This window comes from Gopherus evgoodei, chromosome 9, assembly GCF_007399415.2.
Source record: "Gopherus evgoodei ecotype Sinaloan lineage chromosome 9, rGopEvg1_v1.p, whole genome shotgun sequence".
Classification (NCBI taxonomy): Eukaryota; Metazoa; Chordata; order Testudines; family Testudinidae; genus Gopherus; species Gopherus evgoodei.
The window spans coordinates 28947762-28964116 of NC_044330.1; the positions used below are offsets into that span (position 1 = coordinate 28947762).

General features: G+C 42.4%; 1 protein-coding gene across 1 annotated transcript in view; it reads left to right on the forward strand.

Moving 5' to 3' along the window:
* Positions 1–1458: 1458 nt before the first annotated feature.
* The window catches only part of WWTR1 (WW domain containing transcription regulator 1), a 124179-nt gene continuing 109282 nt past the window's right edge, over positions 1459–16355 (forward strand). The window contains exon 1 of the mRNA XM_030575794.1: positions 1459–3164. Coding sequence (XP_030431654.1) covers positions 2749–3164 — 416 coding nt within the window. The 5' untranslated portion in view covers positions 1459–2748. The remainder of the gene's footprint in view (positions 3165–16355) is intronic.

Here is a 16355-nt window from a genome sequence, read left to right on the forward strand (position 1 = left end):
TGAGGTGAGTCTATGATAAAATTTTAGAGAAAGTTCAGACCTAACCTGTCGTCATAAAGCCAACCTCTTTATAAACTGTTTAAAATAGATTCTGTGTAGCTATGGGACAAAATGCAGAAGAAATAGCTAGAAACAGATAATTTGTGTCATTATGGATCTCAGCATGTCACTGCCATCCATTTCTATCAGTCTAGTTCCTATATTGGCACCGGTCATCATCGCATTTCAGCCTAAATTCATTATGCTAGGAAACTGCCATTAAAAATGGCTTAATCTAAGAAATTTTTGCTCTGAGAGTTGAATTACAGTTTTTGAACAGTCTTGAGAATTGTTTTCAAGTAATAATCTGTCTCCATTAGAACCAAAATGCTGTTTGAGGAAACAATTTAGATATCAGTTTTTAAAAAACTTTCCTAGCATTATAGGAATTTCTTTGAATTGCAACCTTGAATGAAATATAGAATGTCAAAGGAAAGGATGTTTCAGAATCCATTTTAATATAAAATATCTGTTGCATGAAATAAATGCAGAGACACAAACCTTAACTTGCCACCTTTAAACCAAACCATGCTAGGTAAAATGGTTCAGCCCCCCCGTTCATAATATGACATCCATATTGGGGGCTCCGGTTACATCCTAGTTTTCCCCCTCCCTCCCCACATAAATAAAGCATGGGTTCAGATTGGGCAATTTAAAAAAAATAGGTCAACTAAATTACAACTGTCAAGGCAACCAGTTAACAGTTTTCTTCATTTCTGTTAAAGATTGATTTAACCTCCATCTTGAAGAATGGATGAGACCTTAACTGTGACCTCAGATCATGTTCCAGCTGGAGCTGGAGCCTTCAGCGTTGTTTGAAGATATACCCATGGTCCCCTCATTACAATAAGGAATTAACTCTGTTGGATTAATTAACTCTGCAGGGTCCCCAAAGACACTTGTGTTTGCAGTGCAGATGGACTCCATCTCCAAGGGGCCAGGGAGGTTCTCTTGCTAGTATCTGCCCCAGGAGACTACAATAGTTAAAGGGAAGAGGGGAGAGTTGGGGTCTCTTGTGAGAAGCCTTACCAGGAAGATGGAGAGCTGGTGCCACCTCACTCCTTTAGGGGGAATTAATAAATTTCCTTTAAAGAGTTGGGGGATCCTGAGTAAGCCAGGGCTCTTCTTCCCCTAGCCGGACTTGGCACTCTCCATCCTCCCCCAAGTTGTGGGGATCCCATGGGGAACAGTCCTTCCCAGGGGATCCCGCAGGGCAGGGTTCTTTTCCCCACAAGGGACGAGGGTTCTTCCCCCCGCCCCGCAGGGCAGGGGTCCTCCCACAGGTCAAAGCTCGCTCCAGCCGCCCGGGTGTGTCTCACGGAGCTGGGAAGCGGGGGTGGGAGATCGAGTTTCCTCTTCAGGATACCAAATATGGTAACAATGGGAAAACGGCTCCGCTTGGCTTTGTTACTGAAACGTTGGCCCGACGCTGCAATCGGGGCTGGTAGAGCGAACCGGGGGAACCTGTGCCCTTCTGCGGCTCCCTTGGGCGATCGGCGGGCCGATCTCTCTTTACAACCGACCAGGCGGCACCTTTGCTCCGCCTAATAAGGCCACTCGTGCCTTCAAGTGCTGCAACCTGAACCAGTCCCGCCGCCGGGGACTGAGTGACGAGAGCCCCGCAGACCTCACCCCCTAGAGCCTTTTCTCGCATAGCTGAGACTCCACGACACGACTTTCGGGAAGCCAGAGTCGGGAGGGAGGAGAAGGGGGCGGGGCTCGGGCTGCCCTGGGCACCCTGCTCATGAATAATGCCGCTCCCCAACTTTTTGCCCCGCCTTATTCTCAGGGTTGAGAATTTTTCGCAAAGTTTGTTTGGGACAGTCTGGGATTGGGAGCAGCCGCGGCGCAGCGCAAAGCGCTTTGTGCGTCAGGCTTAGGCAGCCTGGATTGTGAGGATGTGAGGACAGAGTCACCCCCGGCCTTCAAATTCGCCTTTGCAACCCGGTGCCAGCGCAGAAGAAGCAAACTCCTGATCCTGCCCGCCTCTGTGCAGCTGGGGGAGGAGGAGGCGGAGAGCGAGCGAGCGACTCCGGCCCGGATCCGGACACTGGTGGCAGATAGAACGTTCCCTGGATCCCCACGTTCGGATTCGGAACGTCCCAGAGCCCCCCTCCCCCGCGTGCCTTGCTCCCCGTTGGAATTCGGACAGCAACCAGCTCTCGCCCGGTGACAGCCGCGAGAACTCTTCCTTCGCCCTTTAAAGGAGCCCCCTCCTCCTCCTCCTCCTTCTCCTTCTCCCAGGGAATTGCAGCAAGTAGCCAAAGTTTCAGAGAAAGTTGCATAACTTTGCGTGGGGACTGACTGGGATGCACTCGATCGTGCGAGATACGATTCGTGTTTGAGGGGACTGGCTCAGACCCCTTGCTTGGTCTGTTGCTGAGTGTCCGACGCCGGGCACTCCACGGAGGGGTGCAGTGACGTTTTGTGGGGGGCTGGTTTGAAGTGGCTTTCTCTGTTGCTGATCGCCCAGGCCCTTGTAGGATACAGGAATTTGGGAGGCACTACCTGCACCCCTCATTCGCTGATTGCCCATCCCCTCGTTTGTGGGGGTGCTGCCTGGGATCACCCTCCCCATTCACTGCCCGCCCCTTGACGGGATACAGACGCGTTTTTAGGGGAGATCTGCCCTGGGTCCCTGATCTGGTGCTGATTCCTTGCGTCCCATTGGGAAGTTTGTTGCATTGAGCTAGTGCTGCAGTGCAGAAGATGAACCCTGCTCCCGTCCCTCCGCCTCCGGGGCAGCAAGTGATCCATGTCACCCAGGACCTGGACACGGAGCTCGAGGCGCTCTTCAACACGGTCATGAACCCCAAACCCAGCTCCTGGAGGAAGAAGATCCTGCCCGAGTCCTTCTTCAAGGAGCCCGATTCGGGCTCGCACTCCCGCCAGTCCAGCACTGACTCGGGCAGCCACCCGCCCCGGCTGAGCGCCGCTGGTGCCCAGCACGTCCGCTCGCACTCCTCGCCCGCCTCCCTGCTAGGCGCCGGGGCCGGGGCCACCCCCAGCCCGGCTCAGCAGCACGCTCACCTCCGCCAGCAGTCCTACGACGTGACCGACGAGCTGCCGCTGCCGCCCGGCTGGGAGATGGCCCTCACCCACACGGGCCAGAGATACTTTCTTAAGTAAGTGGGGCCCAGGGGGCCCGCCTCGTCCCCGCATGCCCCGGAGACCCAGGCGGGCAAGGGGGCTGGGGGCAGGTGTAAGGGCAGGGCTGAAAGACCTGGAGCCCGCTGTGTGTTGGGGGTGGAGGTTAAAGGGGCCGCAAGACGGTTGTGGGTGGGCGTTAAATGGGCTTTGCACCGGCTGTGTGTGTGGGGGTGTGTGTGTGTTAAAGGGGCTTGGGCCGACAGTGTGAGTGGAGGGGTGTAAAAGGGACTGGCTGTGTCAGGGGATGTGTGAAAGGGACAAGGAGCTGGTTGGGGAGGGGCGGAGGGGGGGACGGACGGACAGATGGATGTAAAAGGGACTTCGGCCAGGTGTGTGGGGCAAATGAGGGCTTTTGCCAGGTTCCTTATATAGAACATTGATGATGAGGGCAAAGGAGACTCTTGCACTGGGGCAGGGGATGGGGATAAAGGGGCCCTGGGATTACTGACAGTTGAAAATGAAGTTAGTCATTGCCGTGTTCCTCTAGGTTGAAGCTGGTTGTGGGAGTAGTTATGGGGGCTATAAGGTGGTTGCCAGGGCTTGATGATGAAGGGGGGAGGGTTAACTGGCTGGTTACCATATTTCTCACATGTTGATGCTGAAGTGGAGATAGCAAAGGCTGTGGTATGGGATGGATGCCAATGGTCTTATGTAGGTTGTTGAAACTCAGAAATTGGTGTGGGTGCCATGGAGAAGTTTATGAAATTCTCACAAGTCACATACACAGAGACTATAGAAATCACAGAGAGACATTCTACTAATCACTCCATTTTAAGGAATTTAGGAGGACCTGGGCACGGCTATAAAGAATGATGGAGTCTGACTAAAGGCTGAAACGAATAGGAATAGGAGAAAATATGCCATTTGTGAAGTTTCTGTTTTCTGTAGTTACTTGTTTGTTTTATCTCCTTGATTTGCAAATTATCTTGACTGTTAGTACTGAAAAAGCGAAATTTAGTTAGATTGCTATAGTCAGTTCACTCCACCGTAATACAATTGTCATGGTTTGTCACATGATTTTTTAAATAGCAAGAGAAAAATATAGATATGATTGTTTTCATGGTCTCAGGTGAGTATATGCTGTGTTGCAGGCATTAAAATGTGTTCTAAATGATGTCACAGGTTAAATGTTGCAGTATATTAACATTTATTTCAGTGAAATATAAGGTTATCTTTTCCCATTGTTTCCACATTAATTAGTATTAATGCACATTCATTCAAGTAAACTAGGTTAAATAACTGAGATAGAACTCACAAAAATGAGGGGCTTCAGATTAAGCTGCTTTAGTGTCCTTAGTTCAATCCTTTATTGCCATGGAGTCACAACAACATAATCCTTTATTAGACAGTTCTGTGACACTGTACAAAAATAATAAAGGTACCTTGCTCTTTGATAGCAATATACTGATGGAAAGTGTTAAGTGCTTTACACAGGAGGTAAGCCTCATTATCCCCATTTCACAGATAGGGAAACTGAGACACAGAGAGGTGAAGTCACTTGCCTAAGGTCAGCAGGCCAGTAGGGGAACCAGGAATAGTACCCGGGTCTCCTGAGGCCTAGTCCAGTGCTCTATCGACTGGCTGCGCTACTGTGCTTTTCTGTACTGCTTTCTATCTTAGGCCATGTCTACATCTAAAATTTTGCAGCGCTGGTAGTTACAGCTGTATTAGTACAGCTGTATAGGGCCAGCGCTGCAGAGTGGCCACACTTACAGCAACCAGCGCTGCAAGTGGTGTTAGATGTGGCCACATTGCAGCGCTGTTGGGCGGCTTCAAGGGGGGGTTCGGGGAACGGGAGAGCAAACCGGGAAAGGAGACCAGCTTCGCCGCGGTTTGCTCTCGCGTTCCCCGAACCACCCTGCAAACCGCAGGGAAGGAGACCTGCTTGCTCGGGGTTCGGGGAACGAGAGAGCAAACCGGGAAAGGAGACCAGCTTCGCCGCGGTTTGCTCTCGCGTTCCCGAACCCTCTGCAAACCGCAGGGAAGGAGACCTGCTTGCTCGGGGTTCCGGGAACGAGAGAGCAAACCGGGAAAGGAGACCCGCTTCGCCGCGGTTTGCTCTCGCGTTCCCGGAGCCACCCTGCAAACCGCAGGGAAGGAGACCTGCTTGCTCGGGGAACGGGAGAGCAAACCGCGGCGAAGCTGGTCTCCTTTCCCGGTTTGCTCTCGCGTTCCCGAACCCCCCTGCAAACCGCAGGGAAGGAGACCTGCTTGCTCGGGGTTCCGGGAACGCGAGAGCAAGCTGGGGAAGGAGACCAGCTTGATTACCAGAGGCTTCCTCCTTCCACGGAGGTCAAGAAAAGCGCTGGTAAGTGTTTACATTGGATTACCAGCGCTGGATCACCAGCGCTGGATCCTCTACACCCGAGACAAAACGGGAGTACGGCCAGCGCTGCAAACAGGGAGTTGCAGCGCTGGTGATGCCCTGCAGATGTGTACACCTTCAAAGTTGCAGCGCTGTAACTCCCTCACCAGCGCTGCAACTTTCTGATGTAGACAAGCCCTTAGAATCCAAAAGCACTTTACATTCTCTAATTAAGCCCCACAACACTCCTGTCAAATAGGGAATTTTTATCCCCATTTTACAGAAATGAGAAACAGGCATAGTGCAGTTTTGTGACTTGCCTAAGGTGAGTGTCTGTGGTAAATACAGGAACATAACCTAGGCTTCCTGGCGTTAGTTACAAGGCCATCCTTCATATCTTGGGTGGCTTTTGAAAATGGAATGTAATTCTTCAGTGCAACCGGTGTAAATTATATTTTTAGCTTCCATATCTTTAGTGGCATGGGATGCTTCCTTATACTAGTGACATCTATTTTTTTTTTAAGATGTATGTATGGCAACATCATCCAGTACTGTTTTGGTTAATAATTCTGGCCAAAAGAGTATTATATTTAATTCCTGACGTAGACATCAAACTAGTGAATAACAGTGAAGTAGGCCTGATAATCACTGTATTTGTTTTGGTAACTTTCTTTTAATAGATTTATTCCTGTACTCCAGAGTTCTTTGTAAACAAAGTGGTAGAATATTCAGTTTGTAAACAGTCAGTGACAGAAAACCTTGTTAGTGTAACAAATACATAAGAATAGTGCGGGAGTTCAACTGTTCAGGCTGCAGGAGATCTATATTCCTTTAACACGACTTCCCATCAAGGGAAATAGGAAGCTCCTTGAGCTTGAACCCAGCCATGACATAATATATGCCATCTGCATCAACAATGTATGAGAGGGCTAGAAGTAAAGCTAGTGAAGACTGTATTCTGAAGAAAACCAGTGACATGGTTTTATGATGATTTCATCTCTTGACCACTTTGCAACCTGAGGATGATTCCGAAACTCAAACCCCAAACCATTTATGCACTTCCTTAGTGGAACTTGAGGTCCCGCCTTTGGTTGTACTCCAGGTTACTGTGAAACATGAAAATACACCTCCCCTATTCTGCCATTTTATGTTAGTCTACATTGGTGATAACATTCCGATGGCTCAAATAAGCATGCTTCTAAGGTCTGAGCCTGTGAGTTATTGAGTGCTCTTAGTTACCACCTAAGGCAATGGGAGACTTTGTCACTAGGTATCTTTCAGGATTAGTCCCCAAGAGAGCAATGACAAAGCTATAGAAAGATGGAAAAGACTAAAAAGAGACTGATAACAGCACTGTCAACAATCACCCTTAAATACAGGTTTTTCTGTTAATACCTGTTAGGACTCAGCCAACAGGCATTTGCAGGGTTTGGCTGATGGTGGCATTAAACATGATGAGTTACTATACTTTTGTCAGCAATCTGGCTTTTGGTTAAGATCAAAGTGCTCTCCTGTGCTCTCACCTTCACCCGCGCTGTGCGCATAATTCTGGCCCAGCTGCAAAAACAGTATTTACAATTTCCCATCATGCTTCTGTTTTTACCTGGGAAAGGGAATTGCACATGGGAGCACACAAGTCCATTTGCTGCAGATGATTGTCCATTTCTTAAACTGCACTCCTTTTCTTTAGTATTCTACATTCCATTTGGTAAAGAAGTATCAAAAGATATGATCAAGTGTAAAAAGGTATGTGTCATTTATGTGGCCTAGTTATCCTGGAGCAGTACTTACTTATCATTATTGGTTTCATTCATCTGATCTTAAAATTGGTTGTCAGCTATACCTCCAAGCCCATGTCACACAGTTATGACACACAGAACTCTTCATATTCAGCCAAGAAAACCCCACAAAGTTAGATGCATTCCTTCTGTATAGGCCAAAAGAGTATGGCCCTCTGATCTCCTGCACATGTAAGCCGGAATAAAAATATCTTCTTTATTTTCTCCCATAACAATATTAAAAAAAATCAGGACAGGTTTGGGGGAATTTTGTTTTATGATGTTACTTTGTGCTTTATTTACTGTACTTTTTAAAATGGATGTGTCTTGGTTCACAACTTACCATTCTTTCCTTTAATTAAGGTTGACATTGTCTGTGTGAATTGCTGTCTAACTTGGAATCGTTTGTGTGTGTGTTGTGGACTTTTTGCTTGTTTGTTTGTTAGGGTTTTATTTGTCCAACAGAATTTGTTAATCATTAAATTGCTGGGATTTTTTATTATAATTAAAAATGTGTGGAATGAAAGTTTTGTTATACGGTAAAGCAGTATTATTTTTTTGAGGATAACACCTAGCTACCTAATAATCAAGTTTTAAACTATCAAATATTACCACTGAGTATAATATATTTGAGATAAAATAATATTTGTTGGAGAAATCCTGATTTAAAATAGTCTTAAATTATGTTTCTTAAGAGCCAAGTGACAAATAATCTGTAATGTCAGAGAAAAGTAATAAGATTGGTCAAACAGATTAATTTACTTTAAAAACAGTTTGAGTCAGATCACATATATAAAATTAACCTTGTGTATTCTTAGAGGCTATCTTTTCAAAAGTTTATAGTGTCATCCAAACTTCAACATTTATTTGTGCAGAGTCATTGGCATAAATCAGTTGTGAGGGAGAGCAGCAGAAGGAAGTTCAAACAGCAAAAATAAAGTTGTCCTACTTTTATCAAAGCACATTACATTTTTGTATTTAAGATTTTTAATGTAAAGTCAGCATATCTATCTATCTATCTTTATTTTCAAGATGATTATATGAAAGTAATGGTGGAAATGTTAATGAACAATAAGTTTTGGTTAGCTTTGCTGACCAAGAACTAGCTATAACTTGTAGAGATCACAGTCTTGCATGTTAATTCCTGTAGGGGTGTTTTGGCTATGACTGGAAGAAACATAAGTAGCCCCAGGACCGCTCCACCCTGTAATTAAATACCAAACCACAGAAGTGGGGGGATGGAAAGCAGACTAATAAACACATTCACTCATGCAGTAATGTTATCTAAAACATTTTTGCTGTGTATGCATGTGTGGAAAAACCTTAAATGTGATTTTTCTTCTAATAAAGAAGATTTCTGGAAAGATAGGCATGTCCATGCATGGTCCTTTTTTTGGTATATGACAGTATCAATTTCATATTATTCAACATGCAGAAATGTGTCTGTAGTAATAAGGATTCTTCAGCTAATACTTATTACCAGTTACGGTATTATTTTTATAAGAGGCATAGCCCAATATTTCAAATGAAGTCTAAGGTTCAAGTGTTTTCTCTTTGTGTGTTCAGTGTTTCTGTTTGGATTGTGATTTCATTCCAGAGGATAACCAGGTCTGTATAGAGTACAGCTTTTGTACTGAACAAATTTGTGGAACTGGTTTAAACTTTTAGCTTTACCATTGTGTATTTTTTAAAAATGTTATAGTAAATGCTAGCCGTTTAAAGTAAAATTTACTAGTAAAAGCCTGCTCAGGGAAAAAGCAGTGTAATTGTTGGTAGTGTATTGTTTATATGGCATGCCCCAAGTTTTCCTTCTAGTGCCAAGGGGTGGCTGGAAGCTTGGTTTCACATCTGGTCCGTTTTATATTATTAAGCATGTGCATGGAATAGGGAAAGGGAGAGGAGATAGGAAGCAAAAGGAGACAGTATGAATATGCTTTTTCCAAAAAGGACCAACAAGATGTATAGTGTTAAAGACAATTATTATACATACATATTTTCCTAATACTACTTTCCATAGCAAATTCCTAAGTAATTTCTGAAAGTGCCATAGGAATTACTATTTATTATTGTTTAGTGCAAACAATGTACTCAGTGCTGTGCCTTACTCAAAAATAAAAATATTTGCCCTAATGAATGTAAGATGTTAGTTAGTTCCAAAAGGGAGAGGAGTTATCTATAAGTCTTACAATCTCTCTATTAAACTGGGTTCCACAACAGGAAAAGAAATAGTGTCCTTGTGCTACAGTATTCTGCAGTAGTTGGTCCAAAACACTACGGACCTGTCTACAGCAGGGAACTACATAAATGTATTTAAACTACTGCCAACCACTGATGTAAAAACATAGCAACAGTGTGGCTTACTTTGATATTAATGTGTAGTGTGATGGTGTTAGACAAGAAGTCATGCATCTTCACTATTTTTAATTTTATGATTTAGAAAGCTACTCACTTGGCAATGCCTTTTAGAGTATTTCATTCATCCTTTAGAATCTAGGTGTCTTTTCCCCATCTCTAGTGACTGTCCAGGTGGAAGGTTGTGATTCCATGACAGTTTTCTAAGTGCATAGGGGATAATCCTGGTCCCCTTGCCAATGTTCCTGCTCAGTAAAAAAAAAGGGTTATAACGTCCAAGGGTATATGGTATCTGAGTCCGCAATGGCTGCTGTGTACAATCAATGTGTGTATGGAACTACTTAACAAAGTCCTTTGTAGGTATGGAAGTTTTGGTACAAAACCAAAGTTTATTCTACGACAATTCAACTATGTCTGACTTTTATTAACAGAGAATTTGAGTGTCAGAATGTATGCATCAAAACTAAACAGATTTGATGATTTTGGTAACAGGTGAAATATATACCATTACAGTAATTTTCCTAAATATATGCTAAAGTACCTTTAATTTAAGATCAGGTTTAGCAGTATCACTTTAATGTCTCATGCATTATTTATCATGAGTCTGTGGACCAAATTATTTTTTTAGTTACACTGGTGTAAATCCAGAGTAACTTCCATAGTATGTAGCTGAGAACAGAATTTGACTTTATCTCTCCACTTTCATGGGGATGGACTTGATCTACTAAGTATTTTCCATTACTAATTTCTGTGATTTTTAAATTACTTTTTTGGGGGTCAAACTCTCATTCTTGTGCAAAACCTGAAAGACTGGGCTATGCCCAAGGGAAATGCATTGCAGTCCAATAGGAGAGGCAAACAAATCCATTGATACAGTTTAAAGAAGCAGGTGGTCATACATAGCCCCGCAGTCAGTTCATTCAATTCCACATAGAGAACACTTAAAGGATCAGGAACTGCATAGTCTATATATTCCATTGATTTGGTCATTTGTAGTACCATATACAAAAGAAAATCCAAGTGGAATTTGAAACTTGATTCTCTTAATCAAAGTTTGATAAGGTGCAAATCGCAAAGTCCTTTATGGTTTATCTAGTTAAGGACTAAATGAGGAATTCAGGATTTGGCTCTGTATTATTTGAAGAAGATTGTTTTATTACAGTGCAAACAAAATATCTTTTACACTTTCAACTATGAAGAGTTTTCTCTCTGTGTATATATACACACACATACATGCACACACACATTTAAACTTCGTTTGAAAAAGTCATTATGAAAAATGTAATTTAAATTCAGTAGAGATAATAATTGGGAATCAATCATGAGAAACCTTAGTACGTTTCTTTTGCAGGTCAGTAACATTGGTGCTGAAAATTATGATAGAAAATATTAATAAAAGTTGCAGGTGGTGGGCCATATTCTGCTGATAGTTACACATTTGGAACCTTACTGTGTTCATTGTGGTTGTACACAAGTAACTGAAAGCAAAATTTGGCTTTTTGTGTTTTACTAGTAACAAATGAGAATTTCACTGCTCAGAAAAATGAGCAACTATATTTTCACATACATACTCACTGTTTACATCTTGAGTTTGAGCACCTAATTAGATTATAGTTAGACTTGAAATAAATTGATTTTTATCAGTAGGGTGACCAGATAGCAACTGTGAAAAAACAGGACAGGGAATGGGGGGCTAATAGGCACCTACATAAGAAAAAGTCCCAAAAAACGGTATTATCCCTTTAAAAAGGAGACATCTGGTCACCCTATTTATCATTAAATAGAGGTAAATGTCAATTTCATCGTACACACAAACCAACAAAAAATATTTCCATTGATAATTGAAATTTACAGATAGGCAAAGTAAGAAATATGGAGCTTGAGAACTTGTTAGAGTTTGATATAAGGCTCTGTATATTTTGACACGTAGTACTGAAATTTTTTTGTTTTAATGGTTATAAAATTTAACTTTTTGAGTCTTAACATCTGTCATTATATAATTATATATAACAACATCTGACCCTCCCTATGATTTCATGTAACAGTGAAAATTTAAATCGATTAAAAATTGAAAAAAATTAAACCTCATAATTTTGCACAAATGTGAAAATTGATAAAAATTGAAAAAATGCTTAAAAATAAAATCAATATTATCCATCAAAATGTTTAAAAAAAAAAGTTGAATTCTGCCAAGCCTAATTATGGTCTTTGGGCAGATACATTTAGTAGTAAAAATTGTAGATATAATATGTCAGTCTAAATACTCTTAGTACAAAGTCCTTAAACTCCTTGTCTTGTTACATGAAGGTAAAACTGACTTTCTGGTAGTTTTAGGTACTTTTCCCAGCTGATAATGGTGCTTAAAGGTAGTCTACATATATCTGACAAATTACAAAGAGTACATTGCCAGGGTTGCATGCAGGGCTTGTATAAACATGTGAGTTATTAGGGATGGTCAAGAATAATAGAATAGAACAGGAAGGAACTTCATGAATGATTATTCAAAAGCTTGCACTAGTTTCCTGAAGACAAGTTGTTAAGTGCAGTCATCTTACGTTTTATATGTCACTTTTATGTTTGTGTAGTTTTAAAATGTATTACACAGTGTATACAATATATGTATATGGTACATGCAAACTTCCATACAATTAATGACAAAGTGCATTGCATGAGGGAGATTGACAGGGAATTGTGAGTTTGCTAATTGTGTTGCTTTGGTTGATTTCCAGGTCTTAAGAAATTAACTTTCACGCCAAACATTACCTCTGAAACATTGAATTGAAGAACAGAAAAACTGCAGTAGGATCTCCCATATGTATAGGTTAATTAGAAATAAAACATGTTTTACAAATATAGTTAATTTTTAGGCCCTTTTTATTTGTATTGGTGCAAAGGTGTGCAGTTAGTCAAACTACAGAGAATATAAAAGAGAAAATAGTAGAAAGTAGTGTGTAAGATGCAGGGACATCAGGTATCAGCTAGCTCATTTTTATTTGTTATAATCCAGTCAAGAGCGTATAAACTTGGATAGGCTTCACTATTGTAAGTTATAGAGTTGCTTAACAGGACAGGTAACAATTTGTCTTCAATTATATCTTCGCTTTAGGTGAGTTGTCCTGTTGAACTATTGTGTATGTAAAATCTCTAAAGTTTAGTCATTTTTAATTTAGCACATGCACCATTATATTAATTTTGCGGCACTCAAATTGAACTTTACACTCAATGTATGAAGAAAGGACATTTGAATTCAAAGGTGCACTAATTTAATTTTAAATAGGCTTAAAATAATACCTTTAGTTAAAGTGGTGCAACTTCAAATATAGACCGAACCTAAATTCAGTATAGGCTCCAGATCCTGTGAAGTGCTGAGTGCTCTCAACTCTCATTGACTTCCCATTGAATTCAGTAGAGTAGTGGGTTTCTCCACTTGATATCTTGCAGGATCAGGGCCTGTGTTGAAACCTTGAAAAAGCTATACTCACAGAAACATGTTCCACCAGTATCACACATGCGAAAGTAATTGTTCTTTGTGTTAGTCTGTAGCTACATTTTAATAATTATTGAGCTGCGGTGATTATTAACCAAGCTTATGTTTAACTGTAGGTGTAGAAGTGGATTAAAAATCATTAAGAGAAATGTGATACTGTCAGTTGCTCAAATGGGAGACAAGAACATTTTCAGATTAACTTAAAAACTTTTCAGACTTTCAAGCTAAATGAAAAATGGCAGATGAAAACATTATGGTTTAGGAGCACAACGTTTTGTAATTATTACCAAGAGTTTATCAATTCCAGAATTTGCAGCAGTGTGTTTAATTTAACCTCATAATTCACCAGTTGTTAGTTAGCAAACTATTATTTGGGTTAAATATTTTGAATTGGCAAATCATTGGAATATACAAGCATATTATGAAATTTGTTATCATTAGTTATGAAATTTGTATTGAAAGGTATAAGAATAAATCAATCATGTAAATTGAATTATAATGGCAATACTCTTATAGCAGAAACTCAGAGGCAGTTAAGACAGTGTTTAGCGTTCATAGGTCATGTCTACACTATGGCATTAGTGGCATAGCTACAGAGCTGTAGCTATTTCAGTATACTCTGTAGTTTAGACATGACCTACAATGACGGAAGGGGTTTTTCTGTCACTATAGGAACGCCACCTTCCCAAGGGACAATAGCTAATTTGACTGAAACATTCTTCTGTCAGCCTAGCTGCATCTACACCGGGGGTTAGGTTGGTGCAGCTACAGCGCTTAGGGGTGTAGATAGCTATATCAACCTAAATTGTAAATGTGGACCAGGCCTTGGAAAGGCCTTTTGAGAGCTGTTTGACATCTTGTTGATTGATAAGTATCTATTTTGGGTCTTGATTTGAGAGCTGCTGAATAGAGCAGAGTTTGGAGTTCTAAGATAGTGTGTTTGTAAAATGACTCCACAGAGCTGCTGCAGCTGAAGTGACAGATCATATTTACTGACACTGGTTATAAATGGACTATTTAACAATGTCTGTTTTGTATACTAAGAGCAAGGGCTGCCAAATGTAAGATTAAACACACAATTATAGTTTAGAGTGAAATGAAAAGAAGGAATATGCATAACAAATAATATCTAATTCCATTGTAATATAAGGTTTCTTTTCCAAAGGCATATATGAGTACTTAGAGTAGATGGTTTTAAAATCAGATTGTTTCACTGGGGAAATTGTAAATATGCGATCTGACTAGATAATTCATTTCTCTTTATGTAAGAGGGGAAGGGGGTGAGGTGTTGGGGGGTGGAGGCAGTGGGGAAGGAAGAGGGATGGAATAGGGCAGGGAAAGAGAAGGGGATAGCGGAATGGGGTGAGGGATGTGGAGGGAGGGAGAGGAGGAAATGGGGAGGGGGAAGCAGGAGCCTACATACAGCAGCTGGGGCCCCCTGGTTAAGCCGGCCCAGCGCTGGCAGCTCACTTCCAGTGGGTACCCCTGCCACAGGTACCTCCTTCAGTGCCCTCCAAAAAACCCTTCCAGCACCCCCCAAATGCCATCTCCAGTTCCTCTTCCCTGTCAGTGTCCTCTATTTGGGAGCTTGAAATATGGAAACTTTAGGAGTTGCTCTGTTCTCATGGCCTTGGTTTCTGGAGGTGGCGCGAGCGAGTCCACTCTGCCAGCAGCTGCCTGCCCCCTGGGCTGGGCATCGGGCTCATATGGCCAAGTTCAGAGTTCAGTCTGTGTGACCAGAATCCAGGGGGCTGGGGTAGGGAAGTCAAGGGGAGCAAGAGGTGATTCCACTCTGCATGCAGGGAGTGTGGGGAGAGTAACCCAGTTGCAATGGCCAGTTCCCGGGTGACAAGCGGAGTCTGATTGGGCTGCTGAGAGCCAGATGCCCAAGAGGAATGAGTACTCTAGGGAGCACATTGGGGAGCATCTCATGGCAGCCAGGCTCCATGGGCAGGGGTTGGCTTCAGGGGGTGTTGCTGGCCAGCACCGAGCTCCTTCAGGGCTGAGGCAAGAGCATGTTGGGGCGCCTGTTGAAGTTGTGCCACCAGCTCTATCTGGGAGCACCAGCCCGCACAGAGGCGGCCTGGCTCAGGGAGCAGGGCAGCGAGGTCTGCTGAGCGGGCAGCCAGCCAGTATTCCGGGTCCCAGAGCATGGAGCGCTGGGGGCCTGAGTGGACTAAGCCATTCCATCAGCTTCTGATCTGCTGGCTCCTGGCAGGAGGCGACAGTTTTCAAACTGGGACACATTCCTCTAGGGAGGCGCACTCTACAATTTGAAAACTGCTGTGCTAAATGGGAGGCAGAAATCGGGGGGGCATGTGACCCTCCCACTTGTTTCCTCTAGGGGACACAAATATGATTGTTTGCCCCTTCACTAAAAGGCTTATTTATGACTATGTTGGAAGTTCCAGCTGAAGATGGCTAAACATGAGCCCTGCATGAGCCCTGCGGTAGGCCTCAGAAATATTGCCAAGAAAGGTTTCTTGGGTGAAACATGGGAGAAACCTATCAATAAGCGCTCATCTACATTCAGAAGTTGCTCCAGTTTAACTTAAATTGGTTTAAAAATGATTTATTTTAAAACCAATGCAATCCCTGTGTGGATACTCCTATCAATTTATCTTATCAGTTTAAAACTGGTTATATCTGTTTAGCTTGCACCTGTAAATGTAATGACACAAGCAAAACTGATTTAATGAATAGAAGATCCCTTCCAGTCCTACATTTATATGATTTTAAGTGTCCGCATGCAGAGTTGCACGACTTTAGCTAACTTGGTATAAAATTGCACATTTTAGTGCAACTTCGTCTGTGGAATAGGCCCAAAGTCCTTGGGTGTATTGAATGGATGACACCAATCACCTATGTATCTATCTGTTGGTGTCAGCAGGAAATTTGATTTATCCACATACAGTAATGTTCAAAACAAATATCAGCTAGTTGCTAGTACTTTTTTAAGGGGAGGAAAAACCTGCAAATAGATATTATATGCTGAAACCTCTTACATATATTCTCATACTATTAGCCTAGAACACTAAACTTTTTGTTTGGGATCATTCCAGAAAACGTGTACTTGACCTAAGTAAAGGAGTAAAGGGTTTATTACTTGTTTGGGCTGATCAGTGTAAGAAGAGAGGACTATCAGTATGGGATTTTCTGGTTTTTTTTTTTAAATCTTTTTAGTGAGTTGGTGGTGTTACCAACTTTTAAAACTCACTAAAGTGATACGAGCTAATTGAAAAGA